At 40.5% G+C, this 24,630-nt stretch overlaps 2 protein-coding genes across 3 annotated transcripts; one reads left to right on the top strand and one right to left on the bottom strand.

Moving 5' to 3' along the window:
- Positions 1-390: 390 nt before the first annotated feature.
- LOC146508361 (neuronal pentraxin-2) lies at positions 391-9,268 on the top strand. Of its 2 annotated transcripts, none has more exons than XM_085177303.1 (7): positions 391-613; positions 740-1,005; positions 2,958-3,853; positions 4,618-5,077; positions 5,164-5,420; positions 6,782-6,961; positions 7,267-9,268. In XM_085177303.1, the coding sequence occupies exons 3-7, from the start codon at positions 3,173-3,175 to the stop codon at positions 7,474-7,476; spliced, it is 1,788 nt and encodes a 595-aa protein (XP_085033429.1). In that variant the 5' UTR covers positions 391-613; positions 740-1,005; positions 2,958-3,172; the 3' UTR covers positions 7,477-9,268. The 2 variants fall into 2 exon arrangements, with proteins under 2 accessions (XP_085033429.1, XP_085033430.1); XM_085177304.1 differs by having other exon boundaries at positions 418-613; positions 5,167-5,420.
- cyth2 (cytohesin 2) lies at positions 8,714-24,562 on the bottom strand. Its single transcript, XM_085177306.1, has 12 exons — positions 24,387-24,562; positions 19,964-20,114; positions 18,667-18,733; positions 18,463-18,581; positions 18,300-18,380; positions 17,965-18,077; positions 17,048-17,196; positions 16,858-16,969; positions 15,757-15,833; positions 13,528-13,599; positions 13,285-13,439; positions 8,714-13,112 (listed from the first exon to the last, which is right to left on the bottom strand). The coding sequence occupies exons 1-12, from the start codon at positions 24,451-24,453 to the stop codon at positions 13,025-13,027; spliced, it is 1,251 nt and encodes a 416-aa protein (XP_085033432.1). The 5' UTR covers positions 24,454-24,562; the 3' UTR covers positions 8,714-13,024.
- Positions 24,563-24,630: the final 68 nt, after the last annotated feature.

The following is a 24,630-nucleotide window of genomic DNA, read 5'->3' as shown; positions in this document are numbered from 1 at the left end:
GCTGAGACCAAAGAAGTTGAATCAGTGACAATATGTTTCTCCCAGCGTCAACGCAACATTCAAATGAACAGAAGCATTTGAATGGGGTGTACCTAATAAATGTCCAGTGAGTGTATGTAATATAAAGTCTGTAATAACAGGTTTGTTGGGGATTCTAAACTGGATGAACATGTGGGTATGGTTTGTTTTTGGTTTAATGCTTCTCCATGAAGCTATCATCAACTATAGATAGATAGATAGATAGATAGATAGATAGATAGATAGATAGATAGATAGATAGATAGATAGATAGATAGTGTTATTCCCCCCTAGTATTTTAGATAAAAACTAAGCTCTTATGGTTGTTTTATTTTTGCTTGTTTTTGTGTTTGATACTAAACACAAACTCGACACATGCTTCTGTGTCTGAACCTGTTTGTGTAAGTTTACTGTAGGTGTCTGTCTTGTAATCAGCACTCTGGTCTCATTGTCTGCGTGTGAGTGTCTTTGACCTTAAAGCAGCCATCTGTCATCCTGCCTCTGCCTCTCTGCCTCTTAGTCAGACGAGGAATTAATCAAGCCAATTACTCCCATGCTGAGATCTAGGTGAGCTGCGTGACGTGTGCTGGAGGAGGTGAGGCCAATGTTTGTGTACCGGCGGGTAGAATTTATACACTGGTTGGGTTTTTTTTGTTTTGTTTTTTCATTCTTTGTATGATGTGTATGTGAGATCAGTGATTTTCTTTCTTTTTTTTTACAGTCTCATCATGTGCATCAGTCAGAGGTTAAAGATAAGAATGGCGGAGAAAGAAAGATGCCAAAAACACTGACAGGAAAAGAGGTGTGTCCTTCCAAGAAAAAAATACAACAAAGAGGAAGAAGGGGAGGAGAGGAGGAGAGGAAAGGGAGGTAGAGACAATAAAGGATAGAAAGACTTGAGCACTCCTCTGGAGTAAATCCCCTCAATCTGATCAGTGTGTGAGGAAGGAACTAACTAACTCACAGCGTGGACGCACAAGCTTTAAGGTAAGAACGCCTGTGTTCATTTAACTAATGCCATGTATGTGCCATTGGACATATTTGAATTATATATATTTGCTGTTTATGTGTCAGGCATTTCAGTACAGTGTGATAGATGCAGCTGCATTTATATTTAATACAAGAGAGATGAAAATGAGTGCTGGCTTTGAATCATCTGTATTAAAAAGATAAAACACTACGATGGGTACACAACTTTAATTTGTTATTGTTTTCAGTTTCTTATAACTCTGCTTCGCTAAACTTAACCGAAGCAATATGAATATGTTAGTTTATTAGAGTATTGCACAGTATTGTCTGGGTAATAAGTCAAATGTTGGACCTGCTGGGAAAGGTCTCAGATGCTTTTTTGTGAGCTGTGAGAAAAAGAAAAAGAATAATTGTTCAGAAACAACAGTGATGTCACACTGTTAAGTGAACCAATCAGATTTCCTTTATTTTTTTGTGCATTTAACTGAATAATTCACAAACAAAGAACCAGAATAATTAAAATTATTGAGGTTTTTGGCAACAATCCGAGTTGTTCAGCATATAATAGTTAATTTAAGCATCAAAATTGACATTAAATTTCTCTGTAACTGGCACTTAAAAAAATGTTTGGATAATTATTGCTTAATCTTGCTTTTTAATGGGGATATTTTGCATATTTTGTGGCCAAAGTGTGCACTCTATGTATCAGGTTAAAACCTCTTAACAAATTAAATAAGAGCTCAACGGCAGCGATGTCGATGCTGACATTGATCTTTTAATGCACTGGGATAATTATAATTCAATGTGCTTCTACAAAAAAACGTGTGTATAAACTGAGACCGGCTCATTTTGCAGAATGGGCTGTTCTTTAATCACAGCAGTTGTCAGTTTTGGAGATTAATCACACGACTTAAATATCCAACTTAACCATATGTTGCTGGTTGGTGCACGGCCCCGGTGTGCAAGCTCACTTATCTCGGGTTAAGTTAGCACAACAACTGTTTTCAATTAGGTTAATTGAGGGACCTGTGGGTGGTAATAACCTCTAAACGGCGGCGATTGGGTGTGACACGGTTCTGCACTTCGACCATCTGTCCCTCCTCTAAGCCATGTAAATCGCAGCAGGAAAAACAGAGGCAGAAGATGTCAGGTGGAAAGGTTACAGGCTGGAAAACACCCATGTTAAAACCATTTAAAAATTAAGATTTAATCACCTCAGACTCCATCAGACACACACTCACTTTGTTTCATTATTGATAAAATACAGTGAACCATCAGCGCACAGTCATTGGAGAGGCTGGTCACTGCGAGCAACAGGTGGTCATAGAGGTTTAGCTGTCACATCACGTGTGTGCCATTTCAAAATGCCGACCCCGTATAATGAAGGACATGTTAGAGCTACAGAGAGGTCAGCTTCCCTTTATGATACAGATCATGAAGGAAAATAAAGAATGCAGCCACATAGATTTAGATTAATATTAAAAATGTGCTCCTACTTCACCGCTGGTCCTCTGTAGCTCCATCCAAATTCATCTAAAAACATCCGTATTAGCACTGGTGGGAGGGGTCAGGTCTCAGCGTGGTCATGCTGTAACTCTGGCTTGAACTAATCCTTGTTTGGACAGGTTCTGGTAGTTTTGGCACATGCCTCTGCCATGAAGGTTGCTGCCCAGACACACTAAAGCTAAGTGGGGGCACAAATGTCATGCTGAGGTGTTTAACCTTCACATCCTGCTGAGAACTGAAGAACCTTTGTGTAAACTCACTGTCCCTTTGTTTGTTAAAGGAAGCTGACACAAGAAGAACAAAAAGCTAAAAAGAGACACTTTTATCTAAATCTGACAATGTCCTAAAACTCAATTACTAATATATAAGGATTCTTCTGGACCTTTTAGCTTCATTTTACAATAAAAGAATCAATGGATTCTATTAAAAGAGCGTTAACTAAAATCCTTTGTTTTGTTTTGCAGGTTTCTTCTATTCTTCAGTGAGGAGAAGAGAAGAGAGACCACAATCCACAAGAAAACAAACTCACACTCACATGTGACTGAGTTCCTCACAGCTGAGTTGATATTTTGGGGATGGAGATTTGTTATTTTGCTCCCTGATGCCTCCTTCACATCAGCAAAGAAGTCAGCACACATTTTGAAGCAAAGCTAAGCTTCTTTGTCTGTACAAACTCTGGATGGAGATGATGAGGAACTCGCCATCTGTGCAGCTGTTCCTTGCTCCCTTTGTCTTTTCTTTACTTTCATTCCTCCTCTGGCCGGCATGTGCCAGCTCAGGGTCTGACTATGACTTTGGAGCCCACCCACGCTTTGTGTGCACACCTATTCCCGTGGACGCAGACCCTTCCTGCTTCCCTACATCAGGTCCAAGCGTAGGTGCAGCAGGGCCCAGCGGACCAGGCCATCAAAGTGCACCTCCTGCTGGCTGGTGGGGCGCGAGCGAAGAGGCCAAAGCCACCATCCTCCACCTTAGGGAGAGCCTTGTCCAGCAGAAGGAGATCATCCTGGACCAAAGAGAGACGATTCGGGAGCTCACGGCCAAGCTTACTCTGTGCGAAGGCTTCGGACGGGATGCTTCACCCCACGACTCTTCACACTTGCATCACGCTGGGGCAGCCAGCCATCACTCATATGCTGACAACGGGCACTATAGCAACCAGCAGGGTCACCATGGAAACAGCAACCTCATACCAGACTCGCCACACTACCCCTCGGTGGGAGGGCAACGATTTGACGGAGGGCACAGTGGCAACAACCACGGGAAGGATAAACATGTGACACCAGGGGACGTCGCATCGTCGCCAGAGCAGATGGAGAGGATGCTACAGGCGCTGAAGGAGAGGCTGGACAACCTGCAGGTGAGCATGAGGGAGACAGAACTTTTAAAACTTTTTTAAACTGTTGAAAGGAAGAAAGGCTTTATCTAAGCCGTTTAAGTAGATATAACTCAGCTGATGAGGTAGAGGGAAGATTGTGACGTTCCCACATGTGGTTTTCCTTTGTTTGGACATTTGTTGCATCACTGGAAGCCTTAAAGCGGTACACCCACTAAGTACTTTAGATAAAGGAGCAACTTAATCGCATAAAGCCACTCACACTCAAGAGAGTCACTCTAATGTCCTTCAGTGGGCTTCAAGGACCAGCAACAAGCTCAGGGGTGGACGTCAGAGAGGCAGTGGATTGACCGGGCACATTTAAAGACCTCGAGGATATTTGAGTGTTTTGAAGTCTGTTTGGGTACCTGCCCTTATGTGCTGTGTTTTCCATCTGTTGTGATCACAGACAGGTGTCAGGAGCTGTGGCGCATTTGTGAGGGGGTCTAAGATTGGCAGTAATTATCGTGATCTCTCTTGACAGACTCATGATCAGGGCACGCACCACAACTAAAGCCCAGATTACCTGAGAGGAAGGGAAACAGACACAGAGTAGCACAATGAGTCTGAGGGGGACCGATCAGCAGCACAACTGGCTGCTTTGTTTGACATTACACAAATATCTGCAGAAGAAATAAATAAATAGACACCAGTCTTTTATAAAGATTGAGCGAGACACAAAAAGCAGAGGTGTTACATTGTGCCTTAATAATGCGCCTTCACCTGCGTGTTTCCACCTCTCTCTGCAGAAGAGGAACACATCCATCACATACTCCAGCTCTCTGAAGGAGTTGCTGCAGAGGAAGATCGACGCACTAGAGGAGCAACTGCACCATCATACTGACGGCCACGGTGGCCCGGACCACCACGATGATGACAGCAGCCACGGAGACGACAGAGAGCATCACACTGATGACCACCACGATGATGGACACCCCGGTGACCACAAAGATGACCGCCATGACGATGGACATCGAAATGGTCACGTTGACAGCGATGGCGGCCACACGGAACACCATGATGACGGCCACAATGATGACCATCACGATGCAGACGCGGACCATGATGATGATGACGGTGGTGATCACCACGACAACGAAGCCGACAATCACAGTTACCTTCCACACACGGGATACAGAGCACCAGGGCCGCGGACCGGTTTCCACTCAAATAAGCTGGAAACGATGTTCAATCAGCTGCACCTCTCCGGTACGCTGTTCAGCAAAACTGCTTTTTAAACCATGCTCAGGTCTGATTGTTTGCTCAGCGAGTGAATGTTGTTATGTTTCTTTAAGCAGGTTCCAGCAGGAAGAAATCAAAAAGTCCTGATGCGTTCCAGATCAGCTTCCCTATGAGGACCAACTACATGTACGGGCGGGTGAAGAGGACGCTGCTGCAGGAGATCTTTGCTCTGACTTTGTGTCTTTGGATAAAGGCAGGAGTGGGACCTGGACTGGGGACACCTTTTTCTTACTCTGCGCCCGGACAGGCCAACGAGCTGGTGCTCATCGAGTGGGGGAACAATCCCATAGAGCTGCTGATCGATGATAAGGTGAGCGAGAAGAACCACGAGCTCGCCTCTGTGTCTGGATCGTTGTCATTTTAAGAGAACTTCTTTTTTTTTATGTGTGGATCAACTTGAACAATTCACAATAAACAAGGCTGCTATGAGGATAGTTAAAGTCTATGCCAATAATCTAAAATATTATGAAATTTAATAAATGAATTATATTATAAATAATGAAAATCTAAAATGTAAAATAATATACTTAATACACGCGTAAAAATTAAAATATTTTAAATGTAATATTTAAAAAGACTAATCAAAATGAATTGAAAGCATTCATAACTGAAATATTTGAATCAAAATTTGCCTGATCTGATATCTTTGCTGGGTTTTTTAGTCATTGTCAATCAAACCTGAACAAGTCACCCAATAAATCAGATTAACTTTGGTGATCAAAGTCAAGTTATTTGTAAAAATGTACTTTTATTAACTACTAACGCTTGATTTATACTTCTTTATACATATAAGGTACTCATGTAGTGCTTTTTTACTTAACTTGAGTACTCAAAGTAATTTCTTAATACAAGCCCTATTCAGCCATTGGTACTCGTGCTTTTTTTCTAAGCCTAAGCACTTCACCTAACATTCACTCACACTGGGAAGGATGCATTGGAGGTAACTCGACATGTAGACTGGGGGATCCGGGGATAATGAAATACCAGAGTTTTACTGAAAAAACAACAAACAAACAAGCTGGACATATTGTACCACACAGAAGTCAACAGTATTTTTCAGTTCAGTGACTCCATTTAGCAAACACGAAGCAGGAACCTGCTAAAGCTGCCTGGTTTGCAAATCTGTCAATCAAAGAACCTATATATACATAGCTCTAAAACTCCAGGAGTTTTATACAATCACCCACTGCACAGCTGGCTCACCCACACAATAAAAAGATAGTTTTAGGCTGTGAACATTGTTTTTAGTTTGACTTGCTTTTGAAGACAGCCTCTAGTGGCCACCAGAAGAACTGCAGTTTTTGGCACTTCACTGCTGGCTTCATTTTTCAGGCCTGGATTTTGCTCTTCGGTCTTCAGCAGTGGCTCTGCATGCACTGGGCATTAGAGAAAAACAAACAAACAAACCAGAGGAGATTGAAAACTTTTTTAACTGAATTTAAAATATTAATGAAAATTAAAAATGGCACACTCAGTCTGCTGAACTCTCCTTTTGACACAACAGGCTTATGACCAAACCCAACCACAAGGGGGCAGTGACATGCTCATTTTTTTACCCTGGTGTGGAGGAAGTTAAAAATAATTATTATTATCAGTTAACAAAGTGTATCTGAATTGAAATCATATATCATTAGAACATGTTTACATTAGTTTTCCACATCCCCTCCACAGGCAGCGACTCTGCCCCTGTCTCTGAGTGATGGAAAGTGGCACCATGTGTGTGTGACTTGGACCACACGGGACGGACAGTGGGAGGTCTACCAGGACGGGGTGAAGCGGGGGTCTGGGGCAAATCTCTCAGCTTGGCACCCCATTAAAGCTGGAGGGGTCTTCATCCTGGGACAGGAGCAGGTAAAGTCAACGCGAGCTTTACTCCAGAGATAGAGGCAAATATTATGTCCAGAGTTAATATCCAAGCCATTAGGACTCTTCCCAGTATTAAATGCCTGTATGTGTGCTCATGTTGAGGCTCCAATATACTGCAGACTTGCCTTCATAAAAACATCTGACATCATCAGTGACTCTGTTATATTATACACAGGAGATTTCACATAATCTATATGTTAGTGAGAAACATCAGATGTTCATAACGTGTCTCTGATTGATGAAGATGATAATCATCAGGTATTGATCGTTGTCGTGCGTCTCCTCTTCAGGACACTCTCGGAGGGCGCTTTGATGCCACTCAGTCATTTGTGGGCGAGATGTCGGACCTGCACATGTGGTCACACGTCCTGAGTGCCAGCGACATCTACAGCCTGGCCTCATGTGGCAGCCACCTCAGAGGTGACATCATCGCCTGGTCCGACACGGATGTGGAGCTTCACGGAGGCGTCGCCAGATACCCCTTTGACCCCTGTCACTGAAAGTCGACCCCTGAAAGTCGTTACCCTGATGGTCTGAGAACATTTATGAAGAGAAGCTACGGGGACTGAAGGAGGATTAAGATAACCACTCAGAGCCAATGCCTTCCCTTTGAACTCAATCAGTGAATTTTCTATAAATCAATGAACAATGAAAGGAAACATGGTGATAAATCTTTATTCACAGGTAACGTGTAGGGACTCTGTGACTGTAGGCCATTATTTGTTGTACCCACGAGTTAGTATTTTATTTAAACGGACAAGTGCTGCATGTGACATATTGCCATATTGTTAATAAGACAAAATAAAGTTGGTGTGTGCTAATCTTTGCAGGCCTTACACGGGGTCTGCTGTGGTGACAAATTGTAAGTTGTTAGTTTGAATGAAAGTCAGATTATTTTTCCTGCTCTGGATTCTCTTTTTAAAGGTTTCCATGAAACATACAGCTACTTCACCAAAGAAATGTAGACTTCAGGTTAAACTTTGTGTTGATCTTTTCTAATTTTATGAATCTGTGTATCATAGATAGGTCCATGTTGGATTTTGAGAGAAATGCTGAAGATCCTGTGAGACAGGAAGTGTTTTACAGTTAATACATGGACTCTTGCCTCAGTTTTGTACCATAAAAGGGCTTCTTTGAAAATGCTGATTATACCGTTTCACCCAAACTTTTATATCTTCTCATTGCAAATTCCATTTCTCACTGAATTAATTTGTAACTTTTGATGTCGGCTGCACTGTGAATTTGTGAATCTGGCCTTGATTGTATATTTATCATTGTACAGTAATTTGTTTTTTTAGCAATGTTAGAATTTTCCCATTGTGTTTGTTATTGAAAAAGTGTTTAAATAAAAAAGTGTGACAGTTTAAGTGTCCTATTTTTCATTTGTTAATGCAGCGACTCCAAATGGCACTCTGCAGTTTGCATAGCTCTGATCAGTGTTCACGCTCCATCACTGTCATTTTTCCAAGATATGTGAAACACTAAGCCTGGCAGACCTCACGTTATCGCTGTTGGACTTGCAATAACAGTGATGATTTTATATTTGTATAAATGTATGTTTTTGTTTTGCTACTTTGTTGTGTGTCATCATTTCAGATTAAATTGTTGCGTAGTCCTTTTCCCAGGTTAAATCAGAGAAAAATGAATAAAATTCAAATGAAATTTAGCACAGATATCTTTAAAAAAAAATTTAAATCTCAATCAATATCTCAGAAAAACAAAAAACACAACAACCGCTCATCTCCATTTACCTTTTATTGTTACACAGTAGTTTACTGGCACCAATGTATCACGGTTTTCCTTTTTGCTACATTTACAGATGATCTATCCATCTTCACCTCACAGTAAACAAAAATAAATAAATACAAAACAAACACGTTTTTTGAAGGTGGCGGCTCCGGGGTGAAAGGAATCAGAAACAGTGGTCCAGCTTCATTCAGTTCACTTTAGTGTTCATTCTTGCAATATGAATGAAAATATTTTTTTTTTTGGCAACTTTGCATTTCAAGAATACCCAGAAAGTGAAGGCCTACAGAGAGTCTCTGTGATGAACAAGAAGCACAAACATGAAAGATAAAGTGACACCCTGGAGGGTGAATCATAAAAGGGAAGACCCCGTTCAGCTTAAAGCAACATGATCAACATCTGCTGCTACCGCTGGAACTGATGAGGTGATGTATCGACACAGTTCACACTTCAGCCTATTAAGCAGCGTCTACGCAGGAAGCGATTCGCAACGACGTGGCGATCATAAACCACAGAAAGTTAGTGACATTCAACAACTTCACCCGACTATGGCCAGGGAAAAATAAAAAATAACCAAACACACTGATGATGCAAAGTGGGCGGATCCCAGATGACTCTTTCAACGCTGCAGGATAGCGGTGACTGACATTCAATCTGGCAGTAAAAACAGGGAACGATATGCTTCCCTCCCTCTCCGCAGTCACCTCCTTCAGCTGATCGAGGAGAACACCGAGGCGTTCCTCAGCTAGCGTAAAGAGATAACTCCCCAGCGTATCCTGAGACACCTTCACAATCAGCCCTCTCTCCACAGCAGACCGGCACAGCATTCACATCACTGGAAATGTGGCCCCAATCCTGAGTAACCCTCTATGTCAATCACCGGTATCCTGCGCTCTCACTGGCAGCTTCAGTTCAGTTCAGGAAAGAAAGGTTTTTCCTCTGGATCCATCTGCTTTGCTTCACCTGTTTTTTTTGTTTTTTTTTTGTTGTTTGTTTGTTTTTTAAACACCCTTGAAATCGCTGAATGTCGTTCACTTTCTATAATCTCTGAATTGCTTCCTGTGCAGACACTCCTTTAGAGCAGGGGTGTCAAACTCCAGTCCTTGAGGGCCGGTGTCCTGAAACTTTTGCATGCATCCCTGCTGCAACATACCTGAATGAAATTAGTAGCTCATTAGCAAGACTATAGAAGTTGCCTGCATGCTAAGGTGGCAGTTCAGCCATTTGATTCATGTTACAGCAGCTCATGAGTGAATGAACATGGTGCAATAAAAGTACTTTTAGAAGTACATTTTTCCCAAACACTTAACATTTATTTAAATTTACTTGAGGAAGGGTTAGGGGTTGCCACCTCAGCATGCAGTCAAGTTATAGTCTTGCTAATGACCTACTAATTTTATTCCAGATGTGTTGCAACAGGGATACATGTAAAAGTTTCAAAACATCTGGAGGACTGGAGTTTGACACCCCTGCTTTAGAGTACTGTTTTCCAAAATGCTAACATCGATAAAGTGCAGTTAACAAACATATTCTCTGCCATCTAAAGCGCCAATTCTTTAAACTACTAGATTAAGATCGACGACGGGAAACAAATCTAAAAGTCTTATTCTTTATATATAAATGTTTCTATGTGATATTTCGAAGTGTTTCTCGTCTCGTTTCTCTTCATTTTAAATCGCTGTAGTCTTCAGTAGCTTCGGTTTGTAAACGGCTCCTTCACACTTCATCTGGACTCGATCGTGTAACAACCGAAGCCTAAGACCGAATCTCTGCTTGTGCTTTACTGGGTCTGATTTACTCAGCAATAAATAAAATAATGTAGTGTGTGGTTACAGTTAAATCAGACTACAAAACTTCATTCTCTCAAAAGAAGGTACAACTGAATGGGGTCATAAACTTTTGCATTAACAATCTTCCATTTTAAATCTTCTCCAAGTCAACAGGAAACACTAACACTTCTCAAACCAGTGCACTAGCATGATCAGCGACGCATCAGACCTACGACCGACGCCTCAGTTTATCGACATGCAGTAAAACAGTAGCTCATACAAAAAAACAAAACAAAAGAATAAATTAAATCATTTCTATGCGCATAGTAAACAAATATGCTAACATCTATTTACAAAAAGTGTACATTGTAATGAGCTGCCTTTGTGATTCCTTAAAACTCACTATAGCGGACAGACCCGACTAACAGTTTGACGTCAGACATGTTCGTCTTGTAGTGTTGAAAATGATGTGTGGCATGCTATAACGTTACATCTGCGAGAACATGATGCTAACTGCTCAGTGTCAGTGGTATAAAGGATTTGTTAACAAGCCTCCAAACTGGTACTATGATTTTCTACTCTGCTATTGCTCAAACATGTTAGAGAAACATGCTAAAGAACATTTATATATTGTCTAAGTGAGCTTAACCGCGCAGCTGTCTGCTTATGTTCGTCTCAACTCGACCGTACTTCATGATCAACAGTAACCTGGAAATATAAATATTGTGCTAATGTACAGTAATGACGTGTCTACAGTACCCAAATGTGGACGAGTAGTAATGTAAAACTGTTACAAGTACTACAGGAAGCAATGAGAACAAGTTAGTCATCTGAAATCACTCGTTTCCATCCTCACTCCACTAACTCAACATTAGACATATTAGTGTTTGTGTCATGAATTCACATTTTGTCTAGGGCAGGGGTGGGCAATTCCAGGCCTCGAGGGCCGGTGTCCTGCAGGTTTTAAATCTCACTATGGGTCAACACACCTGAATCACATGATTAGTTCGTTACCAGGCCTCTGGAGAACTTCAGGACACGTTGAGGAGCTAATTTAGCCATTTAAATCAGCTGTGTTGGTTCAAGGACACATCTAAAACCTGCAGGGACACCGGCCCTCGCGGCCTGGCGTTGCCCACCCCTGGTGTAGGGTATGCACAATCAAGAAAGGCAATGTCTCGTTTAGGTTCAGAGGACTTCTAACCTGAAAAAGACCACATTCACACTAATGCAGAGGAATCTCTGACAGATGTTTGTTTCATTGGTTTTGGATCCACACCGTCTTCATATCACCTCACAAAAATCCACTACATGTGCCAAAAAAAGAAAAATTTCCAACAGGCATAGGCAGGGGCTCAAGCCAGCCTAGAGTGTTTGTGCTGAACAACTCGCTGCTATTTGTAGGGGGTCTGTGTGATGAAATGCAACTGCAAAACTCACAAAAATGGACAAGATCAGCAGAGATCAAGACAGAAAATCAAGGCCTAAATCAAGTTGCGTGAGCATTATTATACCCCCCTCCCCCAAAAAGATCTTTGCTTAATGATACTGGTGGTGATACTGGGGATTTATGCTTCAGTGGGAAATCTGCGCTGTAGCTACGCCGTTACTGCAAACCCATGTGTAACCCTACAGCGTAACCTGATGTGGACCTCCCTACAAATGTAACTACACATTGGGTCGATGCAGTAATAAGAAATTACTGAAACTATCAACATGGGCATGAGGGAATGTACAATTAAGTGGAAAAACTACAAGGACAAATATGTTTACCCCTAATAAAAACAAAAAGACTGATGGCAGCAAAGAGTGGGGACCCAGCAGCATATAAAACACTGGGACACAGCCACATGTTACGGAAGCGTAAATCCCGCTAACAACGTCAGCTGCTTACGTGGGTTATGCCGTAGGCTCTACCTAGATTCCCTGCAGAAGTCTAAATCCGGCCTTGCTGCCTGAAAGTTCAAGCCAGTCACAAAGCAGTGAGTCATTATTTGTTCCTTACTGAATTTAAACCCTAAAGCTCAAATGCACATGAGAAAAGTGCTGGATTCCAAGACTTTGTGTGAGTAGTTCCACTGAAAACATCAAACTTCCCAAATGTTCGCAGATGTTTAGTAACGCAGACAACCAGCAGCATAAAGGAACCTTTTAGTTCCTGTGAGGTGCAGACTTAGCTAATCTTAGCTTTTTCAGGTCCCTCATTACCAAGTATAATGAGTGTGGCGTAAAGGCCAAAAAAGTTGTTTTAGAGATGATCAGCACTGGTGTGAATGTGGTCTAACACACGCCTGTAGTGTGTAACAGCAGTAGTGTAAGAACCAAGATAAGAGGCAGCCACACAGGGTGAGTTTCTCACTCTGAATGTGGCTTTTCAAAAGTCTGGCAGATAGGGCAGCAAGGAAGAGTCCTCAGAAAAGGAAGAGACGGCTATTAGGGATAAGGAAGGAGGGGTTATCAAAACTTATGAACGAGTTGTAAGGAGCAGGGATGAAGGAGCTGAGGAAGACAGGGAGAGAGCGAAGGGCGTGATCTATGGCTGCTCCTCTTTCTTCTTAAGTGATATACGTTTCTTCCTGGCAGCAAGCATCTCGTAGAAGGGATCCACACTAACAGCAGATCTGAGGAGATAAACAGTGATAGAAGATACATATTACCTTTTAACTTTTACCCAACAGAAAGTACTAAAAAGGAAATAAATTCTCCCAAACAGGAGAATATGAAGTTTTTGGTCAGAATTTCCTGCTGTTCCATCACTAACCGCGTTTTCTTTGACATTTTTCATTTACATACTTGATGCTGTGGATCCACTCGTCCTTCTCCTCAGGTGTGGGAGCAGAGATGCGGTACACCATGTGGTTTCCTTCCACTACTCGCCCATCAGCCTCCGTCTTACACGCCTTAATCAGCTGACCACGGTTGTTGGGGATGTACAGCTCAAAGCAGTTCTGTTAGAAAAAAAAGGAGATAAAAATATTTTGAAAGTTTCAAGCAAAATACTGTTCATCACACTGTTTAGCAAAAACAGCCACTTACAGGTTTCCTTGGGTCTTCTACTTCTCGAATGCTAAGGTTTTCCAAGGGAATGATACCTCGTGGCTCTTTATCCTGTAAAAAAAACAAAACATGAGTTAATACATATTTGTGGGTATTATTTTGTGTTTTATGATGATTTGAATCAATATGACAAAAAAACCTTTAAATTGACCCATGTGTCTTTTTTCCCTTAGAGTAGCATTCGTACATCTTTATTTCTCTACTACTTTTTAACTTTGTGGCTCAGCAAGCTTCAAGCAAAGCAACATGCTCTTCCTTCACTCAAATACATTTTTAAGTCTTGCAGTTTTCAAAAATCAACTGATCACAAAATCCTCTTTGCCTCACTAAAACAAGTGCGTCACATTCACTGCAATCTCGAAGCCATTAGTCTGAGAAGTTAGCTTCTCACAGTGATTATTATTATTTGAATTTCTAGGGTAGTGAATGGAAATCCAAGTCAAGACAACCGGTTACATCTACCTCTCATTTTATTTTAAACAAGTCACACAGGTCTAGAAAAGGATCCATGACCCTCACCGGTCGTGAGGAAAAAAATTGACTGTTTTCCGATCGGTTGTTGGAAGTCGATTGCAGTCACTGGAAAAATGATTGCAAGAGTTCAAGTAACGCAACGGATTTCACCCAGCGAGACCCAGCAACCTCCGAGAATCACTGCCAGCCACTGTCATGTCTAATATCACAGACAGCACATGAGCAATGCGTGCATGACATATGATGAGAAACAAGGAAAGAACTTCTTTGCTCTGTGACTTCAGCAAAAACCTTCCAAGTGACTTTATGGGCTTAGTCACTCATTTAGGGTCATAATGAATAAAACCTCAAGTCCATTTTGTAAATTTTGTTCATTCTAAGGATGTTTTCACACTTTTAGTTTGTTTACTCTCAACTGGATCATGTGATGAATTTGTAACCTCCGACTTTAATCTACCAGGGGTTTGCTTTCATCTCAGGCTACGTCCACACTAGCTCGGATAGATTTGAAAACGGCGTTTTTGTCTGAAAACGCTCTGTGTCCATGCTAGCGTTTTCAGTGGTTTTCACAGAGTTGCGCGTCCACATTGAAACGGCTGAAAACGCTTACGTTCCAGTACTGCGCATGCGTGAGATGCAAGAAGATTCGACCTGCCTTATTTCTGTCTGCTGCTTATTTACCTTCCGGCTCTTTGAAACGTTGCGGCAAAAGGTCGAAGAAAAGCACAGAGCTTTTTAAATGGACTAACAATGAGGTGGAGTTGTTGCTGCGAGTAACACAAAAGTACAAAGTTGCAAAAGCAAGTGAGAGTTAAAGAATTTGAAGAAAAGCTATCTGGAGCATGTACAGACTGATATTAATCTTTAATAGGGCTGTCAGAACTGAGAGTAAACAAAACAACTGCTGTATAATGCCCTCATATGACTAACATGCATCTTCGTTTTAGAAAGTCTCAGTTTTCGCTGTCCACACTGCGACGCGAAAGCACCGCTTTGAAATGTATGTTTTCGAGAACATTTTCAAAATGCTGCGTTTTCCATCAGCAAAAACGCCGTCTCAGTGTGGACGGGAGGCCAAAACGGAGAGAAAACGATGTGGACGTAGCCTCAAACAGAAAACAAATTAAAACGTGTCACTACAAACCAAATGTAACTGGAGTAGGAGCAACAAAAGTAAACAAGTAGTAGGTGTTGAGTTCTAGTTGTCACAGTTTCATTTACTCTGCACATCTATAATGCCCAGAATGCAAAGCATACCTGGCTAGAGGAATGTGTTTAGCTCAAGCTTGCATACACCATAGTTGGATCAGATCGAGCACAAATCATGAGCTTGTTTAGAACTGGACAAAGATTACCTCCTCTAAAGGGTGCAGCTGTTTCGGTTCAGACACAGTAAAACAGTGAGCGATTTTAATGGACTAAACTGTAAAGGTGTGAAAACACCCAAAGGCAGGAGGATTTTTCCGAGGATTGCTGGGTAATCGCTCGTTAGCCATTGAACAGTTAGATCCAAACAGACCAAGATGGTAAGGTCAAAAAAAGTCCAGCTGGAGGCTGAATCAGAATTTAAAAACCACTGAGTGATGTCATGGAGGATAGATCCATCTTTTATATTATCTATGGTTCCAGCATGACCAGTCAATACTACCCAGACTATAAATAAACACCGGAAACCCAGACGTGTTTGCAGAGTTTACCTCCACTGAGACACTGAATGAAGACAGAGAGACTTACTGTGGTATATTCAAAGTAATAAAGGCAGTTATCTGTGAGAATGAACCATCGACGTTTCCAGGTTTTCACCCTTCCCCCTGAAACACAAAAACATTGATGATGATGATGAATGGCAAGAGAGGAAAACTAGCTCTGTGTGTATTACATCTACAATCTACAGAAATCTACGTGGCTAATCGATGTCTACAACTTTTTGAATAACTCTGTCAGTACATACCTCCTGAGAAAACAAGCAGCGGCAGTAGAGGGTGGAAATCGCAGTGAAGAAGGAGAGGGGAAAAAAGGAAAGGGAGGATTTGGAGGAAGACAGAAGACAAAACAGAGACAGAGGAGGAGGAAGAAAAGGAGATCATATTAGTGACACACAGATGACAAGCCCCGCCATGCAAAAGAAAACAATCAGATTTTAAGGCTGCCATAACACAAGAAAGTGAGTCTTCTTTTTCACCATCATGCTATGGCAATTTTTTTTTATGCCACAACACTGAACTGATTATTGGAGGCAAAGAGAAAAGTTTATCACAGCACAAAGCTTTAGCAGAGAGTACAGTAGCATACAGTATTAATCACTCTAAAATCTGTGGCAATGCACACTCCTGACCAGAGTCACTATAGTTTATTTTTTTGTAATTAGTTTTCATTTTATTTTGTTTAGTTTTTGTTTTTAACTCTGTTGAGTTTCCAGTTTAGTGTTTATTAGTTTCAGTGTTAGTTTTAGTCTTTTTAAGTATTATAGGATGGATATTGTATGCCAGAGGTAAGATTTAGGAACATAAGTACAGGTATTACAATAAAATAGAACTTTTTAAAAGCAGTTAACTTACAGTCTTGTAGACATCTAATAAACATGCCCATCAAAGTCTCATCAGGAAAATTATCAAATACTATAACTCAGGATATTTCCTCTATATTTTCATTTAATTTAGTCTTTTTTGCAAGTTCACAAAATTGTTTTCATTTTGTTTTCCTCTCAGTTTTATTTTATTTCCATCTAGTTTTAGGTTAACTATAATGACCCTTCTCCTGACATTTTAAAAGCACACACGCACACAGAGACAGTGATGAAGAGCAGTGCTCCCCATCACAGCAAAAACACCGTACCGAGCTTAAGAAGCCAGCCCTCTCTGTCAGGGTTGAAGAAGGTGTGTGTCAGGTCATTGCCGTCATCTTCCGGGATCTTGAAGGGCTCGTTCTTAATGCTTTCATAGAGATTCTGAAGAAACAAATAAGAGAAACATAAGAACACATCTCTCTGCATCTACAAAGAAAAGCAGTGCTGGGTTGATCGTACTCTGAGCAGCTCCTCTGGTAGGTCTCCCCCCTCATTGATCCCTCGGTTCATCGAGATGAAGCGGTCCACTCCAGGTTTGTCTCTCACGTTGGGATTGTGGAGGCTCGTGTTCAACATAATTATGGCAAAAGAAAGCACGTAACATGTGTCTGTGAACAGGAGAGACATATGTTTACATTCAAGGTATCTACAGAGTAGGGTTTTTTCTTACTCCATTGCTCTTAACTATTAGCCCCTTAATACCACGTTTTGACACCTCAGTGTATATCAATAAAGATGAGGTTTGACAACATTTTAAATAGTTCCTGGGTTTTTCCAAGGGTGGTTGCATAGGTGGTGACCAGCCTCATTTACTTGCTGATGCAAACCGAGTCACTTTGTTCTTTAAGCGGGGCAGAAATATGACAGAAAGCACTCATTTCAGGAAAAAGCATAAAGGGGTACTCCAAGGGTTTTCATCTGTAAATAGTTTAGCATGTTTTACGTATTATTCAGTTTTTCATGAGTTACATTTTTCTGTATTTTTATTGTCTTATATTATTTTATGTAAAGCACTTTGTAACTGCAAAAAATAAAAATGGCTTATTTAGGTTTGAACTCGTCAGCTAATTTGGGTTTTAATGTTTTGCTAACTCTTCAGCGCTACTGTCAGGTGTGAAGTAGCCTGAATGAGCAGTGAAGACTGTGGGCTGGCATATCAGGTCATTTCTCGTAAGACAGAAACTGTTTGCATGAGTGCACATATTCTGGAAGGCCACTCCTCACTTTACTTTCCGTTTCAACTGCACTGACAGGAATTCAAAGAACTCAAAAACAACAATTGTTCACTCACACCGTAACTAAACAATTGATTTAAGACAAGCTTTCAGTATCACCTATTCTACTTGAACTGCAGTGCGACTGTGTGTTTATTTTACCAGTGCTCTGGAAGACACCGGGGTTGCAGTGGCAGTATCTCTGAGCAAAGGCTTCCATCATTCTGTCGATCTTCTGAGCTTCACCAGGCAAACGGAAACTCCACAGGAACTGTCTGCAGAAAACAGGTCAAGGTTTAGGTCAAATCAGAGGAAAAAAACTGTGCTAAACAGTCGCTTCCGCTCTGTTTCATAACCTTTTTCCATCTGCATCCTCAGGTAAGAGCGAGAGTGGGATTTTCCACTGTTGACTAGGCTGCTCACCAGAGGATGCCTGATACAATTGAAGCTATTTTTTTCCACAATACACAAAAAAATCCACAGTAAACAGAGATTACCTGAGGGCCTGGACAAGGTTGAGATCAGTAAACTCATGGAGGTCAACGAAAGCCTGCAGGACTTTGATGTTGAAGTCATCTCTGCAAATCATAGAGGTCAGTTATACATGGCTGATTAAAAAGACAAGAGATAAGGGACAGAAGAAATGTCAACGCCTTGCACCTTTCTCCGAGGTAATCTCCTATAGCCGTCTTGTTGAGGCCCTCTCCTTTGTATAAGAACTGAGCAATGTCCTCCGGAGTGTGTCTGAGCAGCTCATTCTCCACCAGAAATGCAATGCCCTGCAGAGAGAAGAACGAGTCAGTCACAATCCAAGGAATCTAGAGGAGACACATTCAGCACCTGTTTGAATATTTGAGGTATTACCTTTTTAGGATCCATGTTGAATTTCTTCCTTCCCATTGCCACATGCCTACTTTTCTGTAGAGTTTTACTGCAGAGAAGATAAATGTGTTGGCAATAATTAACTTCTGTGATCAAATCAAAGCTTCTGATAAAAATGGATCCTGACAAACCTCCATGAAAGCTATCACCAAGTACCAAGACTGTTTAACTTATAAACACCAACATTCCTCTTCAATACACCAAGAACATGAGGTTTACATCAATGCAAAATCTTGACATTCACCTAGAAAAGCTATGTGTAGAAAATTAAAAGGGAAACAATTACTCCATTTATTCACTAAAACAGAAATACTATTAAAGAATATTACCCCAGGCAGAGTGGACACATACATATTTTCAGCCCCCTGTTTTTATTCTTGGATTCTACACGAGTAGCTTTGCAGGAGTCACAGTTCAAAACAATGCATAATTATCTTAACCCCGTGAATCTGAGATATTTTGTTTTATAAAAAGACTAACATCTTTTTCATGTGTAAGTAAAAATGCCTTTTTTGTTCTTCATTTTCCAAGAATTGGTAGAATTGTTTTCAAAGGCCAATAATCACATATTCCAACAGCATAATTAAGTTCAATTCGTTTTTATTTATAGAGTCCAAACCAAAACAACATTATCCTTAAGCTGTTTAAGGCTAACTTAAGGTAAGGTAAAAACTCTACAATGAGAAAACCTCATCAGTCACAGCAACCCCTGTGAGCAAGCACTTGTCAACAGGGGGAAGGAAAACTCCCTTTTAACAGGAAAACTCCTCTGGCAGAACCAGGACTAGAAAGGAGCAGCTATCAGCTACAACCAGTTGCGGGTGAGAGGAGGGAGACAGGACAAAAGACACATATTCACTTTAAGGTTAGAGTTAGGGGTTAAACTGGGGCATGGTGCAACCTTTTAGCTCCTCCACCATCTGGTTTGACAGCAGGTGAGTGGAACTGCTTTGCTCATAGTCAGAAATTTAGGCCATGTTTAATATAAGCTTCCACGGTTTTAACAGTATGCGTCACAGAAAATGAAATTTCTCATTTAAGCATATATACAACAGAAGTGATTTATTACTCCAAAAGCATTTTCTATTGTATTATTATTTTATATGGTAAATGGCCTGCATTTGTATAGCGCTTTTCTAGTCCTTAAGGACCCCAAAGCGCTTTACACTACATTCAGTCATTCACCCATTCACACACACCTTCACACACTGGCGATGGCAAGCTATCACTTCCTCTTTGTTTAGTTTTTTAGAGTAACTGATGAGGGTTTTCTTATTACCTGCCCTCTGTGCTTGTCTCCAGTCCCTCTACCTCTAAAATTGCCTCTCGTAACTCCTCTCTGAGCCTCTGGATCTCCTGCAGCAGGACGCCCTTCCTCCTACGGATGTCCTCCAGCTCAGAACGCTCCTCTGGGCTCAGGTCTACTGGGACTGTAAGGGAAAAGAAGAAGAATTAGTCAGCTACTGCTCCATATATAGAAGGTGGTAACTGTGCCCAAACAATCCCAATCAAACGCTGTCTCCAACAGTGGCATAAATATGATGTACAACAGCATTAACACTGCTCCGTTGACTGACTCCTAAAATAAAGCAGATTAAATTAGAATTAAATCTCTAAATGCTTCTTACACTATGACAGAGAAACTGCTCCAAGCCTGTCCCTGGTAAAGCACTGATTAGTTAAAAGCTTGGTTAGTTAAAGAGAAAAAATACAAAAATAGTCTTGGATATTAATTGGGGCATCAACCTATGTAATTACACAATTTTCAGGGTGATGAGCTGACTCCTCTGAGATTTTGGCTGCCACTAAAAAGTGAATGTACTTTTGTACATTTGGTGTGGTCACTTTAAATTATTTTTAGTAGGACTCCTATCTATACTCTGTTCATAGCAATACACTGTGATATACAAACAGGGTTTTCCATTAGGGGCAACTACAAACATAAGCACCACTGCACTGCCTATAATTTAGACAAACTTAGAAGTTCATGCACTTTCCTGTTATTTTGGCCATTTTTTAAACAAAAAGATATATTTTTAGCTGAAGTACGTTTCTCTGCAGTTTTTAAAAATGGCTACTTAAAAAAAGCAAAACCCTTTGCGAGAAGTGCCATTTTGTATTTGAGTGAAATAAAAACTGTATAAATCCACAAGAAGTAAGCATCACACTGAACGACCATCTCGCTCTAATACTTACTTTAAAAATTCAGGATGTGGCCAGAATCAAACCTCTAAAGCTAGACCAGGAATCAAGACTTGACTTCTGCATTATGGAGAAGTATAATAATAAAAGTTTAACCCCTAACTCTAACCTTAAAGTGAATATGTGTCTTTTGTCCTGTCTCCCTCCTCTCACCCGCAACTGGTTGTAGCTGATAGCTGCTCCTTTCTAGTCCTGGTTCTGCCAGAGGAGTTTTCCTGTTAAAAGGGAGTTTTCCTTCCCCCTGTTGACAAGTGCTTGCTCACAGGGGTTGCTGTGACTGATGAGGTTTTCTCATTGTAGAAAAAAAAAATAATTTATTTCCACTGCATATAAAATGTGTTAAATATTAACACCTGGATAATATACGGACTTAAACTACATTAGCACATACGGCCTGACTTAGACTTCTGCGGGGAATCTTTGCAAAGCCGACAAAGTGACCTACGTAAGCGGTCGATATTATTGCCAGCATCCTTGTCTGAGGTATGTATGCATTAATTACCATGTGATCATGTTCCAGTGTTTTACGTGCAGCGCCAGCCGATAGAAACAATTAAAATGCTGGGAGTTTTTTGGGTCTCTGCTTATTGTTGTGGTCAGTTTTTTCCCCCAGAGGCAATCATATCTACCCCTCTATTTTATCACACCTCTTCTCTTGCCCATTAAGAAATTTGCTGACATTTGTGAGTCCTTATATTGATGCCATTATTACTCTTCATACATTGAGGCGATGATGGTTATTCTCTCACTGATTAAATCAAAAACTGCTGCAAAAAAGTATGTGGAAATGCACATAACAAATCCACAGCGCAAACCAGCCCAATAGCGAGTACTCCAGGCTGCGCTGACCCGACATGTAGTTACATTTCTAGGAAAGTGCAAGTTGGGTTATAATGCAGCATTCAGAGGGGTTCACGGTTGAGCCATAGATTACAGTGTAGATTTCCCACTGAAGCATAACTTCCCAGGAAATATGACTGCTTTGCTTATACTCGTGGCAATAAGTCTGTGTTGTTTGACATAACCGAAGTCTGTGCATTTTGCTGTCCTGCCTATCTTACATTTAAAAAAATAACATATATAGATATTTGTATATATATTTAATTCCCAATCCTGGTGACAGCCGAAAACCTCAATAGTGAGCATGGGTGCCCAGTTGTTGTCTTCAAGGTTTAAAACCATTTGCCAAAACCATAATCTTTCAATGGCTGGACAAAAACATGGACAAAAAGTGACTTACTAATAAATGCAGGTCTAGTTTCCGAATGCCACAGTTACGTTAAACTATAAGTCTGTTTATACAACTAACTCATTTCAATAAGGGCCAACTAAATAACAACATTCCTGCAATAAATTAAAATGCTATGAAGCCAATAATCTTCAGTGTTTGCTGAAGCTGTTTTCATAGGCAGTGTTAAACATTTTATAAACCTCCATAAAATGATTACAACTTAACAGCACAACAAATTACAGGCTCCAAAATGAAAATAAAGTTAAGACATGATAGTGATAAAACAGTTTCACATAAAACTGAATATGATAACCTTCCGATAAGCAGTCTTTTTGCACCCAGTTCAGACATAAAGTACTGTGTAAAAAGCCTTGAGTCACCCTTCATTTTGTCAGGAGATTGAGAAATAGATTTACTGAAACATGTAAAAACATAAATTGAAATAAAGTATGCACAAGGGAGTTTGTACAATTCTCACGGGCTTGAAAGTGGTTATTTGTTACGACCATTGTTCTTCAAACCAGCCTGAACTGTTAGGCAGCTTTCTTTTCATTTCTTTAAGTGGTCTTCGGGAGTAATTCTCCAGCCTTCTTGAAGGACACTCACAGCTCTTCTTGGATGTTGTCTGCCTTTTGTTACATTCTCTGCTTTAATGAGGAGGTTGGGACTCTTGGGAGGCCAATCCATGACTGAGTGTCCTGCTATGTTTTGTTTTCTATCCAGGTATGCTCTTATTACACTGACAGTGTGTTTGGGATCATTGTAATGTCAAACAATCAAGCTGTTGCCAGATGGTACTGGTAATTTTCCAGATATTATTGTACAATGGATCAAAATCTGATACTTTTCCACAATCACAATTTCATCAGTTTTGACAAGATCCCCAACACTACCTGCTGAAATGCAGCGACAAACCATAACAAAGCCTCCATCTGGTTTTTACAGATGTACAGCTGTAGACACTCACTGTTGTGCCTTTCTCCTGACTACCTCTGTACATATTAATGATTTAAATCAAAAATTTCTAATTTGGATTCATTACTCCATAAGACCTGTTGTCATTTATTTTTAGTCCAGTTCTTGTATATATGTATGCTATAAATATTCTTCCTATACTGGAAGAATAACTATTCTTATGCCTCAGCCTTTTCTGTCCATTTCCCTTCCTTAAGAATGACTTCTTGACAGTCATCCTTCCACTCAGACCAGGCTTGAGTGAACAGTAGATGGATCAACTAATTGAACTAAAGAAATTAAAGAATAATGTGTTTTTGCTAAATTAAAATTGGCTATTTTCTGAGTAATTTGTTATGTTATGTGTAGGTAACACTAGTTCATGCCTTATGTTAGACGACTTTTATGCTTGAAAGATTTATGTATCAGGGTTAAGTGGTTTTAAAAAAAATTAAGGGGTTCTTGCGACTTTTCCACAACACTGTAGATATTCAAAATCAAGTCAGTGCTAATGAAACAGGTAGTGCTATTAAACATACGTACATGTATGTTGCATATATGCATATTTTAGAGATGAAGTCACTTAAATTTATGACTTTTAGAGGGATAATGTCTGAGGTTTTCTTAACTGTATTTTATCACTGTGCTAGACATTATATTAAAGTGAAAACATCAATTTAATCACCTGCTATATGACATAAACATAAAAGCAGTACCACAATCTACAGCCTCGGACTAAATCAATACCTCTGTAAACTCCATTAAAAATAATATTATTAGGATAACAGCATTTATCTGAGCAGGGTTTACTGCAGAAAACGTTGACCTAGAGGTCAAAGCAGCAGTGTTTACTCTGCAAAGCAAGCAGCTGCTGTGCACCACCACCACGCCCACAGCCTGGATCAAAGCCGTGATCCACACAACAGCATCCACAACACTACTACCTAAAGAAGTTGGTGTTTTCAACGAAGTACATCATTATTTCGAGCCTTTGTGTAGCCTAAAAGCTAGTTAGAGTTTTATAAATCAATCCACCGTGGTTAGCTAAAAAGTTAGCTTTTATCACTCACCGAAACGACCAATGTTTAAATGGCCTCATGCAAAGATAATGCATTCCCTAAGCTAGTTTAAACTGTAATATTGTAAACATGTACACCCATACCTCTACAAAATATTCTCACCCTTTTTCCGTGGTATTTTATTTCCATTTAAATGCTAAATGAGTTCTTGAGTTCTCACCTGCGCTAATAAACTAAAGCTAGACTGTTAGCCACAGTTGGCTAGCGATAGATACCCCGTGCGAATAGCTACTTACTGTAGTCCAGGTCATCCATTTTTGGCGCTTTACTTTTAGGCATAAATAGTTCAGAATCGAATGTCATTCAATGTCAAAAAATAGGGATATATATAAATATATCCTCAAAACTAAACGGGAGAAAAAAAAAAGACAACCACTGGTGTCGAAATTGTGGGCCGGAGACAAAGGAGGTGGCGACACCGGAAGTAGTGTCTGACATTTAAAGCGGTACACTTCCGGTCAGCTGTTTTTCAAAATAAGA

This window comes from Neolamprologus multifasciatus, chromosome 11, assembly GCF_963576455.1.
Source record: "Neolamprologus multifasciatus chromosome 11, fNeoMul1.2, whole genome shotgun sequence".
Lineage (NCBI taxonomy): Eukaryota > Metazoa > Chordata > Actinopteri > Cichliformes > Cichlidae > Neolamprologus > Neolamprologus multifasciatus.
The sequence above is the reverse complement of the archived record's forward strand: the minus strand, read 5'-3'. Positions and strand labels throughout refer to the sequence as shown.